General features: G+C 39.1%; 1 protein-coding gene across 3 annotated transcripts in view; it reads right to left on the reverse strand.

Moving 5' to 3' along the window:
* The window catches only part of Lin52 (lin-52 DREAM MuvB core complex component), an 82,376-nt gene that overhangs the window by 49,405 nt on the left and 6,072 nt on the right, over positions 1-26,899 (reverse strand). For 2 of the 3 annotated variants that reach the window (XR_005876214.1, XM_005086386.4), the window contains exons 4-5: positions 24,416-24,482; positions 21,655-21,738 (exon numbers count right to left, since the gene is read on the reverse strand). Coding sequence is in view for 2 of the 3 variants with exons in the window: in XM_005086386.4 (XP_005086443.1) it covers positions 21,655-21,738; positions 24,416-24,482 (151 nt within the window). In the remaining variant the exon portion in view is untranslated. Of the gene's footprint in view, positions 1-21,504; positions 21,558-21,654; positions 21,739-24,415; positions 24,483-26,899 lie in introns of those variants that run through there. The other variant, XM_040742766.1, reaches the window with a different exon arrangement.

The raw sequence follows: 26,899 nt of genomic DNA on the forward strand, positions 1-26,899 counted from the left end.
CTCAAAGCACCACCCCACTGGGATCTCCGGCCCAGATTTCCCTTTTCATGAGGGACGGCTGCCACCCCTCTGACAGCTGTAGAGTTCTCCAGGGATACTTCAGGTTTCATCAGCACTTCCTGCTCTGCAGAGGGCCATTAGATTTCTAGCATAAACTAATGGCACTCCGGCTTTCCGCAGGTTACACCGGACATCAGATAAGAGGCTTTAAGGCATTTTTATCTTGTTCTAAAGCTTAAGAGTTAATGAGGCAGCAAAAGATATTGTCATAGAGTCCCGGTGTAGCTATATTATCCAATAAACAGACTCTCTCCAAGACAGGTTTAATATGGATCGAGGAGGTAAAGACGGCTGGTTTAATATTGATCTTATTGGGAGGATGAGAATCCAGTCACAGTAAGCAGTACAGAATCATGCACAGTGTGCAGCAGGCAGAATGCTACAAACAAGGTAAGGAGTTGCCGTTAGAAACCAGGAGGAAGATGCTCTTCCCCACTGTGAACAGCATAAACTCATTTGGCACTTCAGATACTTTTTTTAGGTTTTTTTTTTTTAAGTATTTCTCAGTGAAGCTACCTACTTTCATGTGTTTGTCTGAAATCTGTTCTTGCTAGCTTTATTGCTAATTTAAGTCTATTATAAACTACTTTATATTAAAATATTACAGTAAAAATTACATATATTTATAGTATATTTTAAACACAATGATATCTTTTTAAAGTGCCTCATCTACAAATCACATTTTATTTTGTTAAATGTCGAAGACTGCCTCTAACTTCTAAATTTCACATAGAGCTTCCATAATTGTTCAATCGATCATTCAATAATACTAAAAGCCTTTTGTAGGCAAGGCTATGTATGTCAAACACAATAAAAATAAAGTCTAACCCCTGGCTCATTAATCCCTGCTAATTGTGTAATCAAAACATTACCAATCCCCTCTCTCTAATATCTTAGAATCTGCTTTAGTAAATATACAGAAATCAGAAAACCAAAACTTCTTTTACATGATTCAAATATCTATCATAAGCTTTTTCCCCCCAGCAATTTAAAAGAGTTGAATATTTCTGCAATAGTGGCTTATTCCCTAAAAATTAAAGAGTCAAATTGTTTTGTTTTATTTGTTTTTTTCCCATATTTATTTTCAATGAAAAAAACTGGAAACTAAACAATAACAAGAAATTTGAAAAATTCCTTGAAAAGGCATTCTGTGAGACCCGGTAGAATGTGTGTCTAAAGCATAAGTAGGGAGGGTACTGGACATATACTCACTCATTTACAGAATACCAGAGTACACATAAGGTAAATAAGATAAATAAGATTTAAAAATCAGGGGGCGGGAGAGATAGCTCCAGAGGTCCTGAGTTCAATTCCCAGAAACCACATGGTGGCTCACAGCCATCTACAATGAGATCTGGTGTCCTTCTCTGGTGTGCAGGCATACATGCAGGCAGAACACTGTATACATAATAAATAAATAAATAAACCTTTTTAAAAACTTCAATTATGCTGGCTGTGTTTTCAAACAGCATCTCTTCTCCTTGTCCATTCATATAATTCCAGATTTCTGTCCAGTCAAACTATGACCCACATTACATTATTCTATAGTCAGATGACCTGAGTCAGTCTATGGACTTCATGAAGACTACATGAAAACACCAGCTATGTGAGATTCCTGCTTTGCCCTCTTCCTTTCCTAACTGGGCCTAAAACTCAGTTGGGATGGCTGAAATCCCAGCCACTGGCTACCCTTTAGGATAAAGTTACACACTAACAAAGTACAGTGGAAAAGATGGAAACCTTCAGTTTTTAATGACAGTATGAAGCTCAATGACCTGCCTTGGCTTATCTTCTTCCAGTCTTCCTTCGTGGTTTTTGTTTGTTTGTTTGTTTGTTTGTTTGTTTTTAAAATCTGCCCATGTAAGACACAAGAATTTTAGGTTGTCCACTACTTGAGATTGTACAATACTCCAACAAAGAAAACTGAAGTTTTATACCTCATTTCCCAGCTCCATCCTAAATTGTATCTTGCTAGTATGCTTATAATCCTGATATTCTTTGGTTCTTTGGTGTCAATTATTTTTCCCAAAATGCTTAACTATTTTCCCTCCCAGGTCCCAATGCTCCTTTCTCAGCAGCTTCCTTGCCATCTCTGAGGCTCATCGTCACCCCTTCAGTGTTTTCTGGGGGTTGCTATCAGGCTTTAGGGAACCGTTTTCCATGTGGTCATTTACGATTTCACAATCTGACTCCTCCTCGATTTTCTCAGCTTTTTAGTATTTTTAGTCCTTCCCAGTCTAAAGTATACTCAGTTCACTGACACACAAATGTCAAGTGCTACTTCAAGTCTCTCTTGAGTTTTCCTGGATTCTTGACCTTACCACTTCCTCCTTTAGAAACTGCAAAACCATTCTCAGAAAGAGAGCATGGGTGTGAGATGGCCAGGGGGAACAGAGCTAGACGGCCAAGTTAAAGAGTTTGACTTTATCCTAAGAACAACCCAGAACCACTATGCAAAGGAAATAGGGTCGCCCATCAATTTGTGTTTCAGAAATAATCTAGCTGTAGAATGTAGTAAATATTGGAGAAAAGATCAATTCTACAATTAATTTGGCTGGAAGAAGAGAATATCCAAAATAAAGAGTCCATGATAAAGCTTGTTGTCAAGAAACGAGTTGACAATATTCTGGAGGAAAATGATGGTTAATTGGGTGAATATATATTTGTTGTAGGAAAAAGTAACAAGCAGTTAAGAAAGCTGGTGTTCATATGTTAGTACTAATGTTTTATCAAGATGCAATGGCATTATACAATTAGATTTAACAGGAAAAAAATGTTACACAATCCCAGACACCCCCACACCTAGAAGAAGAGCTACAAGAAATTAATGACTACTGAAGGAGGGAAAATCAGTCTCCCTCAGAGATAAGCAACCTAAATGGTTATTCAATACCAAGTGATCAGCCCTAAAAACATACACACAAGCAACAATGAACCTATCAGCAAGGTTTTTTATCTGTACAACAATAAAGAAACAGCAATAATAAAGAAATGCATACAACATTAATGAAGAAAGAGGCCATGAATTTGAGAGGTAAGGGGAATGATGTAATTATATTTTAATCAATGGAAATTGATTAAAATGGAAAAAAATCCAAGATTTTTAGGGACAATCAAAAGAAAATGTGAAAAGGTAATTTTTCTGAGGTGTCATAAAGGTTGTGCAGAACCATTTTTTTTATTTTTTAGGCAAACCATGCCTTATTAGAACTATTTAAGGGTAAAATGCCATGGTGTTTAAAATTTATTTCCAAATGGTTGGGGAGAGGGAGAATACACCTGCACGCACACAGCGGTGGTTCACTGGGTGTCTTATGTTTTCTTATAACATAACTGAAGGAAAATAAGTCTTCGTGGCATTTCCTCAGGGTTTCTCTCTTGACTTATTTGTGATATTGACATTAACTCATTTATTTGATAATTGAAAATAATTTTAAAAACTTCTTTCTAAACCCAAGAATTTTAGGGTCTTAAAAAGAAAAACACCAGCCAGGTGATGGTGGCTCATGCCTTTAATCCCAGCATTTGGGAGGCAGAGGCAGAGGCTGCTCTCTGAGTTGAAGACCAGCCTGGGCTACAGAGCAAGTCCAGGATAGTCAGAGCTACACAGAGAAACCCTGTCTTGAAAAACCAACCAACCAAACAAACAAAAAAACACAGTCAAGATTCACTTAAAAACTATCCCCCTACAAGAGGTCTGCAGATCAATACTGCATCTGTAGCTTTAGTGTCAAACCGGGCTGCTCCTGGACACTATTCTCCACCTGATTGAAGAGGCTGGCTGTCCAATCCCAAGATGGAGACACATGACTGAACACTTCTCAACATCTGTATTTTTTTAAGTTTAATACAAGGCCACGGAAAGAGCCCATTCAAAGAACATAGCATGCACACTAGCATTGAAATACCTTTTTAAAGTGTGTTGTTCTTTTAAATGCCATTTTTCTCCAGCTCATGAGTCTGCGTCTAATTAAGTCCTTGTGTTACTGTATTTGACAGCTGACAGCAGCAGAAAGAAGACAATTTTCTCTACTTCCTCGTGTAGCTATGCACTTTTCCATCATCAAACTATTTTCTTGTAAGAAATTTTCTTAATAATAACAAGCTTCTTAACCTAAGCAATTGCAAAGCCTATTTCCTTCAGACATATCTAGAAATTGCATCTTCTTTTGATTTGAGTAGACGTAATAGGCGACATAAACTTGGCCCTAACTTTCTGTACTTACACTCAGATTGCATAAGAAAAAAGAAAATTTGTATCAAAATGGATGTCAACCACAAACCCACAAATGTTCAACAAGGAAAACAATTTAAATTTATAAAACAAAATGGGATGTGGGTAACAAGTTAAATAGTGAGATACTATCTAGTTATTTTTGGATTACTGTGTTCTGTAAGATATGGTAGCCCTACAGTACAACTTTTCCAAAAACTAGAATTAGGTGACACTGTAATTTCACAAGTCTATACCATGAGGAATAATGCTGATGTGATAAGAAAGAAAAGGGGTTAAAAACCAAAAGGGAACTAGGGGGTAGTGGCACACGCCTTTAATCCCAGCACTCAGGAAGCAGAGGCGGGCGAATCTCTGAGTTAGAAGACAGCCTTGTCTACAGAGTGAGTTCCAGGACAGCCAAGGCCACACAGAAACCCTTTGTTTTGAAAAACAAAAAAAACAAAAGAAAAAAAAAAAACTAACTAAAAGGGGGTCCTCCTGTTATGCAGGAGGTCAAAGCAAACTGAAGACATAGGTTGAACCCAACACAACCTGTAACCCATTGATGATTAAGAAGAAACTACACTAAGGCCAAAGGAGAGTTACCAATTCAAACTTTCAGATATGATTTGGAAACAGAGTCTTACTATATGTAGCTCAGGCTGACCTCGAATCTGCTTCAAAGCTTGGGCTGGCCTTGAACTCCTGTTCCTCCTGGGTACTGGGATTATAGCTGTGAGCTACCACACCCAGTCCCCAGATACTTTCAATCCCACTTAGTATATTTTTCATCATGGTTTCTGGGAGGAAGTCAAACAATTCTGTATCTCCATTAATCTTCCCACTCCCAGGTCGATCGATGGTGGTGCACACCTTTAGTTCTAGCACTCAGAAGGCAGAGGCAGGAGGATCTCTGAGTTTGAGGTCAACCTGGCCTACAGAGTGAGTCCCAGGACAACCAAGGTTACACAGAAACCCTGTCTCAAAAAACCAAAATAAAAAAAAAAAATCTTCCCACTCCCATCCACAGGTGTGACTGTGATCGGCTGTGGACAAAAAAAAGCCTGCGAGCAGAATAAATAGCTCAAAGGTATGGAGAAATCAGTCAGACGACTCCCATTCCATGTGGACTTGCGACTCACTAGAAGGTACTTCTACTCACAGAAGGCTCAATGCATGCAAGGGAGTTCTGATTTGAGGGTCTGCTTAAATATCGAGTCCACTGGAAGGAAAAACCGTTGGTCTGTGGTTCCGCCTACTTAAAGGGAAGTTCCTTAATTTTCAGTTTGTTCCCAAACTGTTATTAAAAAAACAAAACACAATACTGAAGAGATTCTAAAAATCACCCCTGACACCCCTTTTCTCAGACAGTGTCTCACCATGCAGCCTTAGCTTGTCTGGAATTCACTATTTAGACCAGGCAGCTCTAACTCATTGAGATCTACTTTGCCTCCCAAGAGCATGCTGGAATTGAACTCGTGGATCACCATACCTTGCCAAGCTCTAAAAAAGCCTTCTTAAAGGCAGGTATATTGAGAAATTTTCTCTAAGACTGCCTTTCTGATGGTGAATGGCTGCCAGCAAAGCATTTTAGGTAATTGGAAAGTAGTTGAGAAGACATGGCGGAGACAGTCTTCATCTTACCTTCAGTTAGAAATGAATGTTCTGAAAGAGAAACTGCATCTAGAATGTAAGAAAAGGAAAATGGGGACAGGGAAGTTTACCTAGCAGTGACAGGAAAGGGGAGGCATCTTAAAGGTGGTATAGAAATGAAGTTAGAAAGGATTCTTCATATTTAATATGAAATTACTACCATTCGAAGTTTGTCTTCACTTAGGTAGTAACATTACTAGTCCATATTCCATCTTCAGCGCTGCCTTATCCTGGCAAGTCATTTGACCACAAACAAGCAAGTAAGCAAACAAGAGGCCAAGGTCCAGCATCAATTCCCATTCAAGCATCCCCACCTAATCTAGCAAGCTAATGCAAATCAAAGCAAACACTTCAGTGCTGCTGGTAGTGAAGCCTGTACCTTTCCCAAGAGAGGCCTGTAAAACAGGACAGTCACTGACAGCAGTACAATTACTGACACAGATACAGACTTTATGGACATGTTTATCTCCGCTGTAAATCCACACTCTCTCTCCACTCCGATTCACGAGTCATAAAGAAATTGCAGATAATGAAAAAGTTGGGGAAATTTACAGCATGTCGGAAACCTCAGACAGCCAGAAGAAATTAAAGAGCTGACTAGGGATAAATCACACAGGTACAATTAAAACTTCCCATATACCTCTTCATTTCCAAACTGAGGCACAATCCAATGGAGCTGATGAAAAGTTGAGGTCATGACTCCTCAGGCTGCAATCATTTCTTAACTAAGTGCATGTTAAAAATTAGCTAATTCATAGGTCATGTGTAAGGGTTGATTTCTTGCTGCTTCCTTGATTTCCTCGTCTCTCCACTAGAAGCACCCACAGAGCAATTCTGTCTGTAAACAGGCCAAATTGCAACAAGCAATAAAGGGGAAGGTGATGTCCCCTCTCCTACTGCCATCTCTGTAGGTGCAGGACATCTTTTACCGCCATGACCATGGACTGAGCATTAAAATGAGAAAGTAGAGCTACAATGAGTGAATAAAATTGGAGGTTTCTTGTTCCCCAATAAATAACCATTCTGAGGTTTTCATTTTATCTCTTTCCAACATTCCAAAGGGGACCTTAATGGACTGTAATGTTTGATACTAGAATGAGAATCACTTCTGGGCACTTGTTTTTCAACAGTGGACGAGTTAATGGCTCACAATAATGCAAGCATCCCCGCACGTGCTGACTGATATGCAACTCATTTCAATAAAGCACATCAGAAAACTTCCAGAGAAGTAATGCCTATTCTTTAACAGTAAGAATTAAGGAGACCCTACCACTAACGACCAGAGACTTGATTTTAGGTCCCTTTATTCTCTTTTTTAAAATCCCAGATGAAGGGAAAAGGAGAATTCTATCATGCACTCCCTTGTCACCTTCCCCAACTTACTCAGATGCAATAGTGGCCTTTAAAAACATTAGGCTCTCTCTTAAAGTAGAAATAAGAACATGGATTTTACCAACTAACTTCTGTATAACCAAACAAAAACAAGTCTGACAATGGGGTCAGGTACAAGTCAATACTAAGCACTCTGCATCTATATAGGACAAATCTCCAGCCAAATTAGCTCTGATATAATTCAAAATTATGAGATTTGGAGGATGAAGTTGACATGTCTTCGATTTTGTTCCAATATGATCCCTTGATGAATTCAAGTTCATTTTACACTTCAGAGAACCCAAATGTCATTTCATCTTATATATTAAGATTTTATTCTCTCGAGTAAAAATAGTTCTAAGAAACTGTTACTAGTTTCAACTCACACAATCATTACCAGAAAAACTCAGGTCCTATCTATAAGATGTCTCTCAAGTCTTATTTATTCAGTAAGTAAAGGCATGTTCTCTGAACTGTTTTTGCTTTTAATGAAAAGTACCTTAAGCTTCTAAGTGTCATAGCATCAAATCAGAATCTGGTATCAACAGCGACTGCTAAATAGAAGCAGTTTTATTTACAAGCTCCAAGAAGCAAATCATATTTTATCAAGTGAGTATTAGAGTGAAGCCAAGAAACATAAGCTCTGTTCCTCTGCTGACAGCAAGACTACCCTCAATCAGGCCAGAAGACCTGGAGCCTAATCCTATTATTTACAATATTGCATGAATCTGAGCAAATCAGTTAAACTTTATTTGTTTATTTAGAAATAGGCTCTCACGCATCCCAGGCTGACTTCAGATTCTGTGTGTAACATAAGAAGACCTTGAACTCCTGATCCTCCTGCTTCCAAGTGCTTGGACTACACGCATGTCCCACCACCATTAGTTTATGTGGTGCAAGGGATCAAACCCAGGGCTTTGTGCACGCTAGGCAAGCACTCTTCCTAGGGCTACACCCCCAGCCTCTATATCTACAAATTTTAGATGCACATCTAATTTGACCTAAGAAAGGATAATTATTGCAGCATGCCTTACATTAAGTGAGATGCTAACAAAATGACCTAAATGACAACTGAAATAATCATTCCAATAAACTGAAAATGGTTATACACTGCTATTCTGCAGTTTGTTCACAGCATATTACATAAAAAACATGTTAGAGAAGCAGTAATAAAAATTATATATCTGCATAACATGTATGAGCATGTGTGCACATATATGTCATATATGTCTTTCAATAGATAACTTAGAAGATATGTTTAGAGGGCTTGGCAAGATGTTTACCAAAATGACTATTTTAGTAAGGTTTAATTTTAGGTAATTTTTGTTTTCTTTATACTCTCTCTCCTCTCTCCCCCCCTCCCTGTCTCTCCCTGTCCCTCTCTCGTTCCCTCCCTCCCTCTCTCTCTCTCTCCCTCTCTCTCTTTCTCTCTCTCCCTCTCTCTCTCTCTCCTTTCCTCTCTATAATATCCTCTGATCCTGTCATCTTTCCAGTCTGGCTGGTATAAGTAGGCACTAACGCTGATCCTATGGTGTTGGGTACTATTCAGATTATCTGTGTAACGTAAGAAGACCTTGAACTCCTGATCCTCCTGCTTCCAAGTGCTCTGACAGAGATAATCCATCCTGTCTAGCAAGGCTTACAGGACCACTGACTCTGAAAACTGGTTGCCTGTATCTGTAATTTCTCTCAGGTACCACTTCATTTCTTCCCTAAAAGACAGTTTGGGAGTTAGGCAGTGGTGGCGCACGCCTTTAATCCCAGCACTCGGGAGGCAGAGGCAGGCAGATCTCTGTGAGTTTGAGACCAGCCTGGTCTACAAGAGCTAGTTCCAGGACAGCCTCCAAAGCTACACAGAGGAAAAAAACAAAGTTTGGATGTACTCCCACTGCGTGTGTGTTTAATCTCATGAAAATATTCCATCTACTGGGCACACATATATCTGTGGATGGTCAGGGGCTGGAGTGATGGCTCAGAGGTTAAGATCACTGGCTGTTCTTACAGAAGTCTTGAGTTCAATTCCCAGCAACCATATGATGGCTCGCAGCCATCTGTAATGAGATCTGGTGCCCTCTTCTGGCTTGCAGGGATACATTCAGGCAGAAGACTGTATACAGAATAAATAAATCTTTAAAAAAATAATAAAATAAAATCTGTGGATGGTCAGAAAGATGACTTCTCATAAATCGGTATAATTCTGATATATAGAAAATATACTAGGAAATGCTTCATAACTAGATCTATTGTTCCATGAGGCTATGAGACTCTTAAAGCCTGCTTTGTTTTTTTTACTCAGACTAATAAAAGAATGTAACAATTTTTCCTCAGTCTAAGGCAAACTGCACACAATTAGCTCATTTCTACCTCAGAGCAAGTTCAAACTAGACTGAAGGTTTTTGTAAATAAATCTTAAGTTAAAAACTTTACAGTTATGCACAAGGTCAGTATCACAGGTGTCTGACCAAGGTTATTAACACAAAGAAGCCAAAAAATTTCATGCCAATTCTTCACTTGCCGAACCTGGCTGATAAGACCTATGTCTCAAAGCTTGTCTCACTGGGCTTGTAGCTGGCCAGGGTCTTACTCCAGAAACCTCGAAACTCTGCATTGCCACCGTAAAGGACTCTGCCCTTACCGCTTACCCAAAGGAATGTGCTTTTGACCAATGACATGTATCTCTTGTATTTTTTATTATTTGCTTCAAGCCTCCTGTAAAGAGAAGGTATTTAAGCTAGGTGAACAGAGAAGCCAGGGAATTGGAACAAAGAACTAAAACAGAGTTGAAATCAAAATTTAGAAATACAGAATTCGAACTAAAGAATTAGAGATAGTAAATTATAGACAATTAGGACAAGAGAATTAGAAATAAAGAATAAAGAACATGACTTGAACAGCACATGTGTGAGCTCATTCCGATACCTTCTAGACTAGAAATCATCTAAGTCCCTTTTGCTTGCCCGAGGCAACTGACCTGAACCTTGGTAGGAAGTCAGTAGAGCTGGATTCTGCGGGCTTCCGCAGCCTAGCCACCTGGCTTTCTTCTCCTCACAGGAATGCACAGATCAGTCCTCGATGGACTCCACAAGGGCTCTCGTCTGTCTGGCATTCTGTCCCTGGAACTCGAGCTCCTCAGCTGCTGACTCTGCCTGAAGGCCTTCTCCTGACACTATGACTGGAAACTCTCAGAGCAGTAAGCGGCGGCAATCAAAGGGTGCTGTTGCTTGTTACCTAATGTCCAGTATTATGAACGCACTTCCCCTTTATTTTGTTATTAAACATTTATCTCTCACAAGATGACTCTAACCTGATATGTCGTTTGGGCTTTCCTTTGTGCACATACCACGAGCTAACATGCTCTAGAGAGAAATCCAGAAGCCATGCCAGACAACTTTCTCCCTCATCTCTCATAGCAAATCCACCAAAATTTGTCTTTTTTTTTTTTTTTTTTTTTTTTTTTTTTTGGTTTTTTTTCGAGACAGGGTTTCCCTGTGGCTTTGGAGGCTGTCCTGGAACTCGCTCGGTAGACCAGGCTGGTCTCGAACTCACAGTGATCCGCCTGCCTCCGCCTCCTGAGTGCTGGGATTAAAGGCGTGTGCCACCAACGCCCGGCCAAAATTTGTCTTTGTCTTACAGCTTTCTCAAATTAATTACCTTTTTCCACACTCATTAATAGTACCCTAGTTTAGGTCTTGGCTATTGCAATGACATTAGTTATTCTAACTTCTCTCCTGCCTTCCTCTTTAAAATTTTGAAATAATGTTAATATTGTTATTATTGTATATGTTTGCACATGATGTATGTGTGAGTCAGAGGACAACTTTGTTGAGTCGATTTTCTCTTGCCTTTACAAGGGCTCCAGGGATTGAACTCGGATCAACAGACTTATGTCGCAAGCACCTTTACCCACTGAGCCGATTCATCCACTTTCCCATCTTCCTTTTAACCATTTCTACTTAGCCAAATTCGTTCTTAACACACCAGGATTCATTTGAATGTGCTACATGCCTCCTGGGGAGGGGGGGGGTCTCCTCACATGTGGCTTTATTTAGAGCCCATGAGTTGATAACATCCAGATTTGTTTCCTGGGTTCTGTATCTACACACTCTATTTTCTCCTAGATAGCCTATACATACACTTGTAACTAAATTACTCCAAACTTGTCACAGATTGTTCTTTACTAGTATTTACTCAAACTTTAAGCACAGAAGTAAATCTCTCACATAGCCTTGAACTCACTAAGCCAAGGATGACCCTTAATCTGATTCTCCATCCAATTCCCAAGTACTGGGATTATAAGTATCTGCTCCCACTCCAAAACCAAAGAGTTATTTTTTATTCTTCCCAGAACTCTCCAACTAGAAGTCATGCAACCAGTCACCAAGACTTTGCATTCTACCACCCAGATATCTAAACCCTATCCTTTATTTTCAAATTCTATTTCCATTATCACCCCCTCATATTCGGCTATTTACAGACTTACTACTATAAAACATTAAGTATGGCTTAGATTTTATTGCTATATCTTTTTTTTTTTTAAGAGACAGAATCTCACTATATAGCCCAGGCTGGGTTTGAACTCACAGAGATCTGCCTGTCTCTGTCTCCTGAGTACTGGGATTAAAAGTGTATGCCACCATGCCCAGCTACATTGAATTCTCATAATGAAGCTGTTAAGACTGCAAAGACCACAGTCTCACTTACTCTATAGTCCTTAATGTTGGCTGTACTTCACCTAACTGACACTTATTTTCAAGCGAGATTATTCCTTCTCTTACATCACATTCAAGCTGTCACCTCCCTCATTAACCTTAGTTTCGTCAAAAGCACCTCTATTTATTCATTTATTCATTTACTTATATTTGAAAAGTTTTCAAAATGTGCATAAATACTTGCCATCATATAAGTATATATGTGTACCACATGTATGTTTGGTGCCTTTGGGTACTGAATCCCCTGGGACTGGCGTTATAGGTAGTTGTGAGCTGGAAGGTGGGTGCTGGGAACTGAACCCAGGCCCTCTGCCACAGCAGTGAGTACTCTTTACAACAAAGCCATCTCTCCAGCCCCATTTACTTGTATATGTGTCTGTGTGTATGCCACATACAAGCAGATGCCCTCAAGAGGTCAGATGGCTATCAGATGCCCCAAACTTGGAATTACAGGCAGTTGTGAGCCACCTGATGAGGGAGGGTACTAAGAACTGAACCTAGGTCCTCTGCATGAGCGCCAGTGCTCTTGACTGCTGAACCATCTACCTAGTCCCAAGAGGCACTTCTTTTGTTTTTACTTTCTTTTTATTTATTCTGTGTCTTTCACATCACAAATCTCATCCAATTCATTTCCTGTTCCTGTGTATCCACCCTCAGCCCTTGTAGCACACCACCCCCATAAAATTTAAAAGAAAGCAAAAAAGGGGGGAGAACCTCATCATGGAAACTGTAGTGCAGCAGAGTGAGCCACACAGTAAACCCTGTTATCCATGTAACTTTACTTGCAAGTGTTCATTGCAAAGTGTCATTGATCTGGTTCGAGGCTAGCCTGGCCTACATAGGGAGTTCCAGAACAGCCAGGGCTACAGAGAGAGATGACCCTGTCTTAAAACAAAATAAAATGTTTAGGAAGCCAGACATATAAAAAGGACATCATTTATGATTATATCATAAAGTCCAAAATTAATCAAAATCCTTCTAAGATTGTATGGGTCACAAGTACTACTTAACTTTGGGGAAGGATAGAGAAATCTTGGGATGGGCATGAAGAAGGCTTTGTATATTGTGAAAGTCCTATATCTTAAATAGGTTCTGAACAACAGTTATATGAGGTTGTTTATATTATAAAACTTGGGATATACACTACAATGTTTGTTTCTGTTTATACATTCTATTTGTTTTTGAGACAGGGTCTCATGTAGCCTATGCTGGCCCCAAACTCACTATATAGACAAGAATAATCTTGATCTCCAGACTCCTGCATCTACTTCCCAACTGCTGAGAATATAGGTGTGAGCCATTGTGTCCAGTTTTATGTGGAGCTCAGCACTCTATCAACTGAGCCTCAGCTCCACCCCTCTAAAATTTCTATGTGGAGGCCAGAGGTAACTTTAGGTGTTATTCCCCAAGAGCTGTCAACTTTGTTTTTGAGACACGGTCTTTACTAGCCTGGAATCTGTCAAGTAGGATGGGCTGGCCTCCAGTGAGTCCAGGGATCTGTCTGTCTTTACCTCCTCAGCACAGGCTTTTGTAAAATGTGCTTTCTGAGAATGGAACTCTGGTCCTCATTCTTGCCTGCAGAAACTTTACTGACTAAGCTCCTTCTCCAGTTCTAAATCTTTATTAAAGAACAAAACAAATGGGGAATACTAGAATATTTCTATGCCAGAACTATCACTTTAGCTTTATTTTCTCATTCCATATCCAAAACAAACTTGTCAGGGTCAACTGTCCTCTTGAATGACATCCTACCCAAACACCGTCTTAAATTTAACCTCTTACAACAGGAAACCAAATGTTTTACTTTCCTAATCAAGAGATTTTTGTAGTTACATGAAAGACCCTTTAACAAACTATTAACTTAGATTTAATGGTTGGAGACACTTTTCATTTATATATGTCAAAGTCATTATTTCTCTAGGACCCACAGCAAAGTCCTTTGTGTTTACTTATAAATTCCCATGTAATATAACTTCTTCCCAGATTATATTTTCAACATAAACCAGTAGATAAAACAAGGGACAACTGATCTTTAATCCAAAACAGGAAATATATTAAGTTGAAAAAAAGCAAGCAAAAACAGAATGTACCTATTTATTTCCCCATGTACATAGTCATTCCTAAATTCAAAGCCTAGGAAGGAATCAAATTCCACGGACCCTACTGGAATTATTGCAAAAAAAAAAATTTAATAAACCTTACCAGTTTTATCTCTCAAATAAGTGGCTGCAGCTTCACTTTAGACTGCCAAGCATTCTAAGTGTCTCTTTGCTTCCAAAATACTAAGTGTTTAATTTTCCAACTACAGGCAAGATATCCTGAAATAAAACTTGACAAAATTGGCCAATGTTTGCTTAATAAAAGATGCTTCTTTAAGCTTTTAAAAAATGTATTTCTTTTTATGTTTAAAAATGTTTGCATGCATGTATGTATGTGTTCCATGTGTATAGCTGGTGCCAAGGTGGCCAGAAGAGGGCATCAGATTCTCTGGAATTCATGTCACAGGTGAGTTGCCATGTGGATGCTAGGAACTGAACCCAGGTCCTCTACAAGAGCAGCAAGTGTTCTTAGCTGCTGAGCCATCTCTACAGTCACTTTAAGTTATTATTGAGCTATTGTCTTGCTATGTAATTAGTCTGCTATGCAACTCATGATCTTCCTCCTCTAACCTCCTGAGTGCTAGAATGCCAAGAGTGGGCCACCATGGCTGGCACAAAAGGTGCCAACCAAATCATCCTTTGCCCTTGACGAACAGCTTAGCACTTCTTTCCCAAACCTCTACTTCTGCAAAGACACGCCAAAGTTGGAAACAAAAAGCCTCAATTACTTTTTAACCTCACTAGTGACTGTGAAAGCTGGCAAGCTGTTTTTAATTGACAGAATGACTCTTACTTAGGAACAGTCTAGAGTTAAAAACCTCTCAGGAAAACAAGGGATGCATCTTTTTCTAATTATTTATTTATTATGCATACAGTTTTTTTAAATCTGTGTACATGCTTGTACCCCAGGAGAAGGCATCAGACCTCATTATAGATGGTTGTGAGCTACCATGTGGTTGCTGGGAATTGAACTCAGGACCTCTGGAAGAACATGCAGTGCTCTTAACCTCTGAGCCATCTCTCCAGCCCCGGGATGCATGTTTTAAATAACTCCAGTTATTTCTAAAATGGTTATTTAACTTTCCTTCATTTTTAATAGTATCTTTCCTATGTAATATAAAATCACTTGTAATTTAATTTAAATATATTTGCATTTCCTTCCTGACATTAAACTATTCCTACTCTCAAAACTAAACTGCTGATTTTATGATCTCCTTTTTAAAAAATATTCTTATTTATTTAATAAGAATATTAATCTCAGCACTTGAGACAGAAGCAGGAGGATCTCTATGAGTTCAAGGCCAGCTCATGATCTACACAGGGAGTTCCAGGCACTTAGGGCTACCTAAGAAGGCCCTGTCTAAATTTTGCACGCACGCACGCACGCACGCACGCACGCACGCACGCTGTGGTGCAGTGGAGGTCAGAGGACCACCTGTGAAGTTGGGTCTCTTCCACCATGTGCATTCCAAGGATCAACCTCAGGTTGTCAGGCAGCAAACATAGTTACCCATTGAGCTACCTCACTGACGGATATTGAGCCTTTTTTGTTTGATATTGTCCTTACATGGGAGTATTTTTCTGTCATTGGATGTTCTCTCATCCTTTAGCATTATTTATAATGGCTGCATTATCCTTTAGGGGTATATAACAGTTTACTTGGTTATCCTTTTAATGTCTGTGGACCTATTTGGTGTTTTTGTAGTGCTGGGAACTGAACCCAGGGACTTATATTCTATCACTGATATAAATCATACACACACTAGTTCCTAAATATACATCTTCTTATCTAGCATACATTATACAAAATGATATTCTGAAAGCAATCTTATCCTAATTGATTTATGGCCTGTCTGGTCTCCTCTATCCTGTCCCTCCTCCCCAAATCACAAGAGAATAAACTACCAGAAGCATTTTATGGCAAAATCCTCTTTGTGAGTAAAACCATTTCAGAGGCAATGTTGGGTTTATGAAATAACTTGACTAATGGATAAAAGATATGAATGCTTATAAGCCTTACAGGTAATTTAAGGATTTGTGTATCCTAATTTGTTAGCCAAGAGAAAAATGAAAAATACTGGCATGTTTTATTTCCCATTATCATAATACATTTTAAACAGAATACTTAAAAGCTAAATTTACAATTTCTAATTACAAGAAATAACCCTGATCCTTTCAAAGTTGGGGTCCTAGATTTTTATACTGTATTATTATCTAAACAGGATGTTATGGTAATGCATGAAACAAAAGAAATAAGGTTAAGTTTTTAATGATATTTGAGAAAAACAAATATCCATAGTTCTTACAGTGCTTCTGAATCAAATTTCCTGAATTTATACTTTTAGATTATAATAGTTTATCCCTTTTTTCCCCCAAAACAGGGTCACATATAGCCCAGGCTGACCTGAAACTCAACAGACAGCAGAGCCTGACCTTGAACTCTTCACTTTCCTGCTTCCACCTTTTGAGTCTTAGAGATGTGCACTACCATGTCCAGATCTAAATTTATATTTTCTTGATTCTGCAGCCTTAACAATAGATATGCTCAATATATGCGAAAATGAAACTCACTTTCACAGTTGCTTTTTCCCTACCAAATCAACAATGAAAAAATTCTAATTCTTGGTTTTAGAAGGAAGGAGAGGTGGGAAGCACCCTTCTGGAAGATAAGATAGCCACATATTCCCTAGCTACACACAAAATGGTGGTCTTCATTCTTGAAATGAACTAACCTGGTGGAAATTTAATCTAAAGATAGCTATGCAACAAAAGCAATTTTCTTGGTGCCAGTTAATTCTTCAAATTTAAATTTCCAAAACCTTTACTGGTTAGCAAAGAGTTATCTATCATATATGTAAAGGGCTTACTATATCCATCTGAAGTATTATTTGTTTTTCACCTGGTGAGACTCAACTATACAAGATCATTGCTTCATACTAATAGTAAAATCCATTTTGAAAACATAACTTTTACTTATTTCGAAAAGTAAAAATAAAAGGTGTTTTGCCTACAGAAAGGCATAGCAAAGAATCAGATGGTTTTGTTCTTGTTGTTAATCAAGTATCTTATCTCCCTTTCTCACTTCCCTATCATCAACAGCATGGGGGACAGGGGACATGGCTCATTTGACACAGCGTTTGCCTAGCACACACAAGGCCTTAAGTGCAATGTCCAGCTTCACATACTCTAACTGGGCATGGTGGTCATATCTGAGATCCCACTACCAATATGTAGAGGCAGGAAAATAAAGTTCAAGATCATCCATGACTGCATAGTGAGTTTAAGGTCAGCCTGGGTTACATGAGACTGCCTCAAACAAAACAAAAACCATAGCATGAGAAACGCTAATTTCGCACGTACCCAGGCATCTGCCCATTCTTGAATATTACAAAACTAGAGGATGCACTCTCCAACTGCTCTCTCCTCCATTCTCACTGGCACCCCCCTTAACTACCTGCCTCTGGTCTCTCAAAATTCACTCCACCCTGTATCAACCAGTGCCTCCTATGAGTATGTGACCTATTAAAAACCTTCAGTGGTAGAAAAAGAGGAAAGTAAACATAGTGTCTGTTGTTTTAGGAAATCATTTCTGGCCTGGAGGTAGAGGCTGATGGTGGCGCACACCTTTAATCCCAGCACTTGGGAGGCAGAGGCAGGTGGATCTCTGTGAGATTGAGGTCAACCTGGTCTACAGAGTGAGTTCCAGGACAGTGGGGGGGGGAAGGGGAGAGAGAAGCTGAAAGGCAAGCTATATTGGCACAGACTTTAATCCCTGAACCCAGGAGGCAGAGGCAGGCCTGTGAGTTTGAGGCCAGTGTGGTCTACATAATGAGTTCCAGGACAGCCACATACAGAGACCCTGTCTCAGAAAGGGGGGAGGGAAGTAGGGAGGGAGAGGGGGGAGAGGAAGGAAGGAGAAAGGAAGGAAGGAAGGAAGGCAGGAAGGCAGGAAGGCAGGAAGGCAGGAAGGAAGGAAGGAAGGAAGGAAGGAAGGAAGGAAGGAAGGAAGGAAGGAAGGAAGGAAGGAAAGGAAGGAGGGAGAAAGTTAAGCACACAAAATACTGGTTTTACCCACACCAGAAACCTACTTCAAGCAGTATGCCAGAATTAGAAGTACTGTAAGACTTATGCTGCCACCTAGAGGTCACATGTAAGATGAATTCTCTCCTTCACTAAGGACTAATAATTTGTTACAGACACAGAGGTTACTAACCAGGCCTTATTATAAAAGCCAGACAAAGAACCTTGACACCAGGGCACAAAGAACACCTAGAGTATGGTCACAGTTATTCTCTCCTTCAGGCACAGACTAAAAGTAGAACTCAACAGAGCTAACTCTCTATTAGATTTATTTAGAGCTAGATGTCCATGCCTGTAAATCCCAACACTTAGGAACTCCAAGTAGGAAGATCACCATGAGTTCAAAGCCAGCCTGGGCTATACAGCAACATCCTCTTCCACAAGCAAAAAATATAGATGGGGAGTAATTTCTCAATGTAATTAGTTACTTTTCAAAAGTACATGCCTAGAGAGTCCTCATAGAAGAGTTTGGAAGCATTGGTTTTTCTTTGGTACAACCACTAAAACTTACACTATATAATATAAGGTTTCTGTGGAATCAAGTGCAGCCTGGTCTACAGAGTGAGTTCCAAGACAGCCAGGGCTATACATAGAAACCCTGTCTCCTAAAACCAAAAAAGCAAGATACAGTGCTACCATATGACCCTGGTTATAAACACAGGAGAATGAAAATGCATGTCTATACAAAAACTTATACATGGCTTATCAGAGCAGCATTGTCCATCAAGTCTAATAGTAGTAACAATCTAATGCCTCTCAATTGGTGATAAATACAATGTGATATACCTACCCAAAGAAATATTATTTGCACATACAAAAGGAGGAATTGACATTCTATAACACAGCTGAACACTGAAAATACTATTTCAGTAAAAGAATTCAGGGCTGGAGTGATCTAGTAGTGTGCAGGCTCTGGGTCTGATACCCAGCACTTCAAATAAGAGACAATGAAGATGAGAGAGAAAAATCAAATGAGACTCCAGTCACAGAGACTATATATATATATATATATATATATATATATATATATATATACACACACACACACACACACACACACACACACACACACACACACACACACACACACACACACACTACATGATTCCAAACTAGGCAAATCTATGCTGACATCAAACAGATTAATGGTGGCTAAGCCGCCAGGAGCGTGAGAAGAGTAAGGCAAATGTGCCCATGGTTTTGGGGTGATAGACTTGACTGTGTTGAGAACTGAATTGTTCAGTATAAATAGGTGAATTACAGGAATATGAACAGGAGCTCAATAAAGTTGTTGCAGTAAAAACAAATACATCAGAGGCTCAAGGTTTAGCTCTAGTTGCAAAGACATGGTCCCAGTTTTCCAAAGTTTTACAGCCTATTTTCAGTTATTTCCAAGTTAGTGGTGCTCAATAAGTAAGATGTTTACTTGACTACTGAAAAACTTGTCACCTTCAGAATGAAGAAAAATAAAATAAAAAAAGGGTAAAAACTGCAGAGAATCAGTAGTAGAATTCACTACAATTAAATGAGTCTCAAGAATAAAGGCAACAACCTACTGTTGCAATTCACAGGGCTAAGTCAGCATCCCACCCACATCATCATGGTAATGAGGCAGGGTTCAAGCACATACAGTCAAACAATTAACACACTTCACGTTATATGTACTCTATAATCATGCTACAAGAGAAGGAAATATCATGCGCTCTTCAAACATTACTTCCCATCACTAAAACACCAATTACCTAAAACTAGAGCAATTTTCAGAAGCTTTTATCCTTTCACTTTTAAGTCAATGAGCTTCATTAGACATAATGTGTCATTCCATCTAGGGGCATCAATAACTGACCATTCATTCATTCCACTGGCAAATGTTTACACACTGCAAACTTGCTAATGTCAGTTGATCCAAAGACTACAAAGCTAGTCTAAAAAATGACTTTTATCTTGAAAAGTTACATTTAACCCAAGGGCTAAAACAAATTTCCAAGAATGGTAAAAAGTACCTTAAAAATTAAACAAATCTATAAAAGTTATATTCTAAAATCTGTGCGCCAAAAAAGTTATCTGACATACAACCATGTACCAAATCAAAGGGTAACATAAAGTTCACCCAAGATACAATCTAGTTACTAACAGTCCTAGAAGGCTCTTGTTATTCCAATACTAACATTTAACAATACTGTGAAAATGACAATCATGTTTTGAGGCTAAATATTTTCTGCACTTTTTTCATCTCATCATCTTTATCAAGGCGGATATTTGCATGAAAATGGTATCATTAGTCCCCTGGGATTCATCAAGTCCTACTGCTTATTTTTTACATGTCATCCTTTCAAATAATGCAGGAACAAAATACCGAGACCTCGAAATACCAGATTAAGGTATCACATGAAAGACAACACTTAGAGTAGATGAATAATCTAAGAGGACAAAAAAGATGTTTTTATGAAAATACACTGTGCACACTAAAACAAAGAGGTTGTATCCAAGAAATCCAATACATATCAATGTTATTTCAATTTCTAACTTAAAATATTTTCTTACCTCATATAAATTCCCTATGACCAAGGAAATGGCAGTAAGTTACAGAGTCCTGCTACAGAAGCTGAGACAGCTAAATTATGAAGTATCACAGTCTGTTTCTACTGAGCACTCCTGCCCACACTGGCAGGAACAGTCTTTGTTGTCAGCTTCAGCTCAGTGATTAAGATGGCTGGGTTAGTTGACGGCGGCTAATCCAATCCCATGTTACAGCTCTTAAAAATACAAATACTTGGCAGTAAAGATGGCTCAGTGGGTAAGAGAACACACTGCCTGAGTTCAAGTTCCTCGGAACCCAAGCAACGCAGAGAATCAGCTCTCCCAAGCTGTCCTCTGACTCTGCCATGCAAGTGTGTGCAATGGTACAGCACAGCTAAAGTCTTTCCCAGAAATACACTCTTCCTTCCCTTGGGATCATGATATTCAAAAAGACAAATTGGGTATCTTTTTGCTCACCTTTCCCAGGGCTGAGAAAAAGCTATTGGCAGCAGCAAAGACTCTAGGACTAATGGAACGTAAAGTGGAGCCTGGATACACAACAGCAAGAAAAAAACCACCACCAATGACATCATTATGGTCACAGACCTAGATAACCTCAAAGCTATTTCTAGCCTTAGACTTTAATAACTGAATGCAAGCTAACAAAGTCTCTCTTTAGATCGAGCTAGTTTTAGTTGATGTCCTAGCACTTAAAAGAAAAAAGTTCTAAAAGATGTGTATTGCACAAAGAGTTTTTCACCTTTTAAGTCCAATCAAAAGACTAGCACATTCTGTCATAAAAAGCACAAAGTCACACCGAGTTCCTACCTTCAGATGGCTTGTCTTTGCCTTGGTAAAATGAAAAGTATATTTTCATGAGTTATAAATAGAACTCTTTGTGAAATATACAACATGTAACCTTGTATAAAATTAATTGGGTACTCACACTCATCCAGCCCCAGCTGATAGGCCAGGTTCTGGAGGCCTCGTACCTTCTCCATCAAATTAGCTGTGGTGAGGCTCCCTAGTTCTGAAATAGAAGACTTTATTTCAGTATCACTTCTTTCCACTGGTCTCAAGTAACAATTGATTTGGTTGATAGTTCTAGTAATAAAAGGTTTCTGCCTGGGGTGGGGTTATGGCTGAATGTTAGAACGCCTGTCTAGCATGTAGGAAGTCCTGGATTTGATCACCAGAACAATGAGAGAGTAAGGAAGATTTCAAGCTTAAGTTCCTTATTGATTAAATACAGATCCTTTATTTCTTTTCCTACAATTTTATACATTCTTCAGCGAAAACAGTGACATTTCCTACCACTGCAAAAAAAAAAAAACTCAGCATTATACTCAACAAATTAAGTGTGCTTTAAAATATTTATTTTACATTTTTAAAATTTTAATGTATGTTTGGGCACATTACTACATGGCTATCAGAGGACAATTTGATGGATTCTTCCCTTCTAGCATGTGGGTTCTAGAGAGCAAACTCCAGTTGTCAGGCTTGGTGGCATGTACTTTTACAGCTGAGTCATCTCACCTGCCCAAGGCTTTTACCCAGAGTTCTGTTTATAGCATTCATTTCTGCCTATCATACAAAATGAACACACCACTAAAATAGGAAGACTTTCAATGTGAGATGTCACTGAGAAAACCCTGCAGACACATCTTGGTCATGTAAAACAGATGTTGTCTCCATTTATAAGCCCCATAATTTCAACCAAATATAGGAGCAATAATAGCAACAAAACACTGGTCCCTGTGTCCCCAACTATAGAAAACAAAAACTAAATAGAAATCTGAACTTTCCCTTCAAATTCAATTTTTGCTTATTTTATTTACAATTAATTTTACTTAAAATAAAGGTTACTCCCCAGATTTTCATTAAATAGCACCTAAATCCTTGTTTAAAATAGAGGTCACTTTACATGAAACATAATGCTATGTGAACTCTCACTAAAAATTTGAAGTTTTCTTAGGAAATACATGCTTATTATTTATTACATAAATAGTTTTGGAATATCAGGACAATGAATCTAAGATGCCTTTGAGATAATTTTTCCATGGTAGGGGAGGGAATCAGCATTTAAACATGTAGACAGTCATTTACTTCTGAAATCACATAAAGGAGTTCTAGTCTTCCAGTTATCATCATCCTGCAGTCTTACCTGAATCAACCATATGTGACTCTCTTGACTAGTTCAGCTGCTTAAATAGCTCAAGAATCTCTGATTTTTTATCTTAATTTCAGTCTATTCCTTACAACCGCCATGAATCTGAATATTGTAAGAATGATTTTGTTAAAGGCAAAATCATAAAATTAATTTTTTAATTTAAATTTCTATTTTCATTGAACTCCAAATCATTTATCAAGCAACAGTATTCACTGCTCATAGAATACTTGATGGAAGAAGTTGAAAGGACAGAAAGAAATAAAAGATTAGTCTTAATCAACTAAGGCAGGGAGTCTCAACCTTCCTAAAGCTGTGACCCTTTAATACAGTTCCTCATGTTGTAGTGATCCCAACTATAAAATTATTTTATTGCTACTGTATGACTATAATTTTGCTACTGTTATGAATCATAATGTAAATGTCTGATAGGCAGGATATTTGATATGGGACCCTGTGAGGCGTAGTTAGATCCCCAAGGGGGGGCCACATCCCACAGGTTGAAAACCACTGCACTAAGGGGTTGTCATTTTAAAGTACTAACAAGGACAATATATATCTTTAAATCTTATATCTTTATATCTTAAATTAGCCGGGCATTGGTGGCACACGCCTTTAATCCCAGCATTTGGGAGACAGAGGCAGACGGATCTCTGTGAGTTCAATGTCAGTCTGGTTTACAGAGCAAGTGCCAGAATAGGCTCCAAAGCTACACAGAGAAACCCTGTCTCGTAAAACCAAAAAGAAAAAAAAAAGAATACAGAACAAAAAAAAAATTCTGATCTTCTAAAGTTTAGTCTTCACTATAATAGAAGTGCCTTATTTATAGGATTTTTTTTTTTTTTGTTTTTTTGGTATTGTTTTGGAGGCTGTCAGTCCAGCCTGGCCTCGAACTCACAGAGATCCGCCTGCCTCTGCCTCCCGAGTGCTGGGATTAAAGGTGTGCGCCACCAACACCCGTAGAAGATCAGAATTTAAATTTTATAAATACTAGCCATTTTATCTCTAAACCCAGGCATAATTAGTATTATACCTAACAGGGCCTTTATAAGTTAGTGAGAAATTTATGTAAGGTTTTTTTTTCTGTCTACTGTAAGCATTACACAAAATTAAGTCCACATTAAAAAGAATAATGTGAAGGAACCTTGTCTCGTCAGGAAGTAGTGACGGAAAACTGCAGTGGTTTGTGGGAAGATGTAATAGGACAGGACAAGTTAGAGGACAAGGTTTGGCGGCTGTCTGCAGTCCTCTGCAGACACTTAGGAGGCTGAGCTAGAGGATGAGTTGGACTCATCAACTCAGGAACCAAACTGAGCAACGGGATGAGACCACATTAAAAACAGAAACAAGCCAAGCAGTGGTGGCACAGCATTTAATCCCAGCACTCGGGAGACTGCAGCAGGAGGGCGGATCTCTGAGTCTGAGACCAGCCTGGTCTAGAAAGTAAGTTCTATGACAGCCAGAGCTATACAGAGAAACCCTGTCTCAAAAAACCAAACCAAACCCAAAACCAAAGATAGAAGACACCAGCATCACATACCTTTCAACATATCGATGTCGTCACGCTCTATTTCAGCCATCCATTTGGGTGGAGAGCTAGTGATGGGCTGTCAGAAAATAAGAATACATCCATTCAGGAACATCCTTCCCATGAGAATGCAGTTTGTCACACAGTCTTCAGATTCAAACTCCTGGCAAACTACACTCTGAAAAATTCAGGTTTTCTGAATGGAGAGGTAGCTCAGCAGGCAAGAGCACTGACTGTTCTAGAGGACCCAGGTTTGATTCCCAGTACCCACAACTATCTGTATCCTCGGTCACATGGGATCTGATGCCCTCTTCTGGCCTTTTCAGGCACCAGCACATATATGGTATAAAGACATACATTCAGGCAAAATACCCATATACATAAAATATGTAAATAAGTAAAACTTAAAAACCAGGTAAGCTGGGCACTGGTGGCGCACGCCTTTAGTCCCAGCACTCGGGAGGCAGAGGCAGGTGGATCTCTGTGAGTTCAAGGTCAGCCTAGTCTACAATAGCTAGTTCCAGGACAGCCTCCAAAGCCACAGAGAAACCCTGACTCGAAAACCCAAAAACCAACAATAACAACAAAAAACCCTAACAGGTATTTAGGTTCAGCTTTTAATTCAAAAATTCACTTTAGGCACCATGACCTCTCCCAGGAGCATGATGGTAGGGGGGAGGGGCCTGGTCCTGCCTCAACTTGGCATGTCAAACTTTGTTGACTCCCGAAGGAAGGCCTTACCCCCTATGAGGAGTGAATGAGAGGGAGTGGGGGAAGAGGAGAGAGGAAGAATTGGGGTTGGTATGTAAAATGAAAAATAAATTTTTTATATTAAAAAAAAATCCTGCTGCTCAATTTTAAAGTTGGCCTCAAGTAGTGTTGGCTGAACTTTGATGTGGCTGCTATTACTAATTCAAGCCATGAGTTAGTTCAGCAATGAAATTATTTAAAATTCCATTATTGGGGGCTGGAGAGATGGCTCAGAGATTAAGAGCATTGACTGCTCTTCTAGAGGTCCTGAGTTCAATTCCCAGCAACCACATGGTGGCTCACAACTATCTACAATTTAATCTGGTTCCCTCTTCTGGCATGTAGGCAGAACACTACATATGTGATAATAAATGAATCTTTAAAAAAAATTCCATTACTATCAAAGACTCCAACTGAATTTTTAAAACAATGATCAGTAACAGCCTCTGACAGAAGAATCAGAAAAAGAATAAAATGGTCATCACTTGAGATTTCATCATTCATTTTTGTTTGGTTTTCGTTTTTTGTTTTCAGAGTCCAGAGTGCTAACCATTACACAATGGTTTTTTGTTTTCAAGACAAAGTTTCTCTGTATAGCCCCTGGCTGTCCTGGGACTCTTTGTAGACCAGGATGGCCTCAAACTCACAGAGATCCGCCTGCCGTGCGCCACCAACGGCAGCATTTAAATTATCTTATAAGCTCATTATATTATGAAAGCTCGTTTTTAAGTGTAGTTGCATATAAGAATCACCCTGATAACTAAAAAATAATAAATATTAGTGGATATAGTTGGGATACAATTGTAATCCGAGCAAAGGCTGAGGCAAAAGGATGGTAAATTCAAAGTCAGCTTGGGCTACTGTGGTGGCTTGACAAGAACAGCCACTGTAAGAGCATACGTATATTTGAATACTTAGTCCCTAGTTGGTAGAACTGTTTGAGAAGGTTTAGGAGTGTGGTCTTGTTGGAGGAGGTGTGTCACCAGAGTTGGCTCTGAAGTTTCAAAAGCCCACACGTGGTCTCTCTTGCTCTCCCCCCTGCTTCTTGTGGATAAGATTTAAGTTCTTAGCTTCAGCACCATGCCTGACTGCCTGTTGCCATGTTCCCGACCCCTAGCATCATGATCTCTGAAAGTATAAGCAAGCCCCCAATTAAAAACCTTCTTTTTAAAGTTGCCTTGGTCACAGGGTCACTTCATAGCAATAGAACAGTGACTAGACAGCTACACAGTGAGATCATCTTCCCCTTTACCCTGAGCAAAAAACAAATCCTGGACATTCCCTGATGTACTGAATCAGCATATCAAGAATAGAGCTAAGGAATTAAACAAAACAAAAACTTCCAAAGATTTGCAGCTGTATGTACACTGACAATTCTGCCATGCAAACAAAGGTTAAGAAACATCACCTTGGGCTAGAGTGATGGCTCCATGGGTAAGTGAGCTTGCTGCTAAACCTGATGACCTGAATCAAAGCCCAGGAGCCACATGATAAAAGGAGGAAACCAAGTCCCACACAAATAAGGGGGGGAAAAAGCTTCAAAATTACATATAGTTGAGCCGAGAAAAGAGGCTAATAGACAGGGGTCAGAATGTCAAAATACAGAATTTGAACAGAGGGACTATCAACAGTTAACTGTGGTAATAATAAACATATTTAAAGGTCCACAGTCAAAACATGATTAAAAGACCATGGAACTATTCTTGAAAATAAAGATTTGAGCTTTTGCCAGGCAGTGGTGGCGCA

Source organism: Mesocricetus auratus, unplaced genomic scaffold (assembly GCF_017639785.1).
Source record: "Mesocricetus auratus isolate SY011 unplaced genomic scaffold, BCM_Maur_2.0 Super-Scaffold_15014, whole genome shotgun sequence".
NCBI classification, from domain to species: Eukaryota; Metazoa; Chordata; class Mammalia; order Rodentia; family Cricetidae; genus Mesocricetus; species Mesocricetus auratus.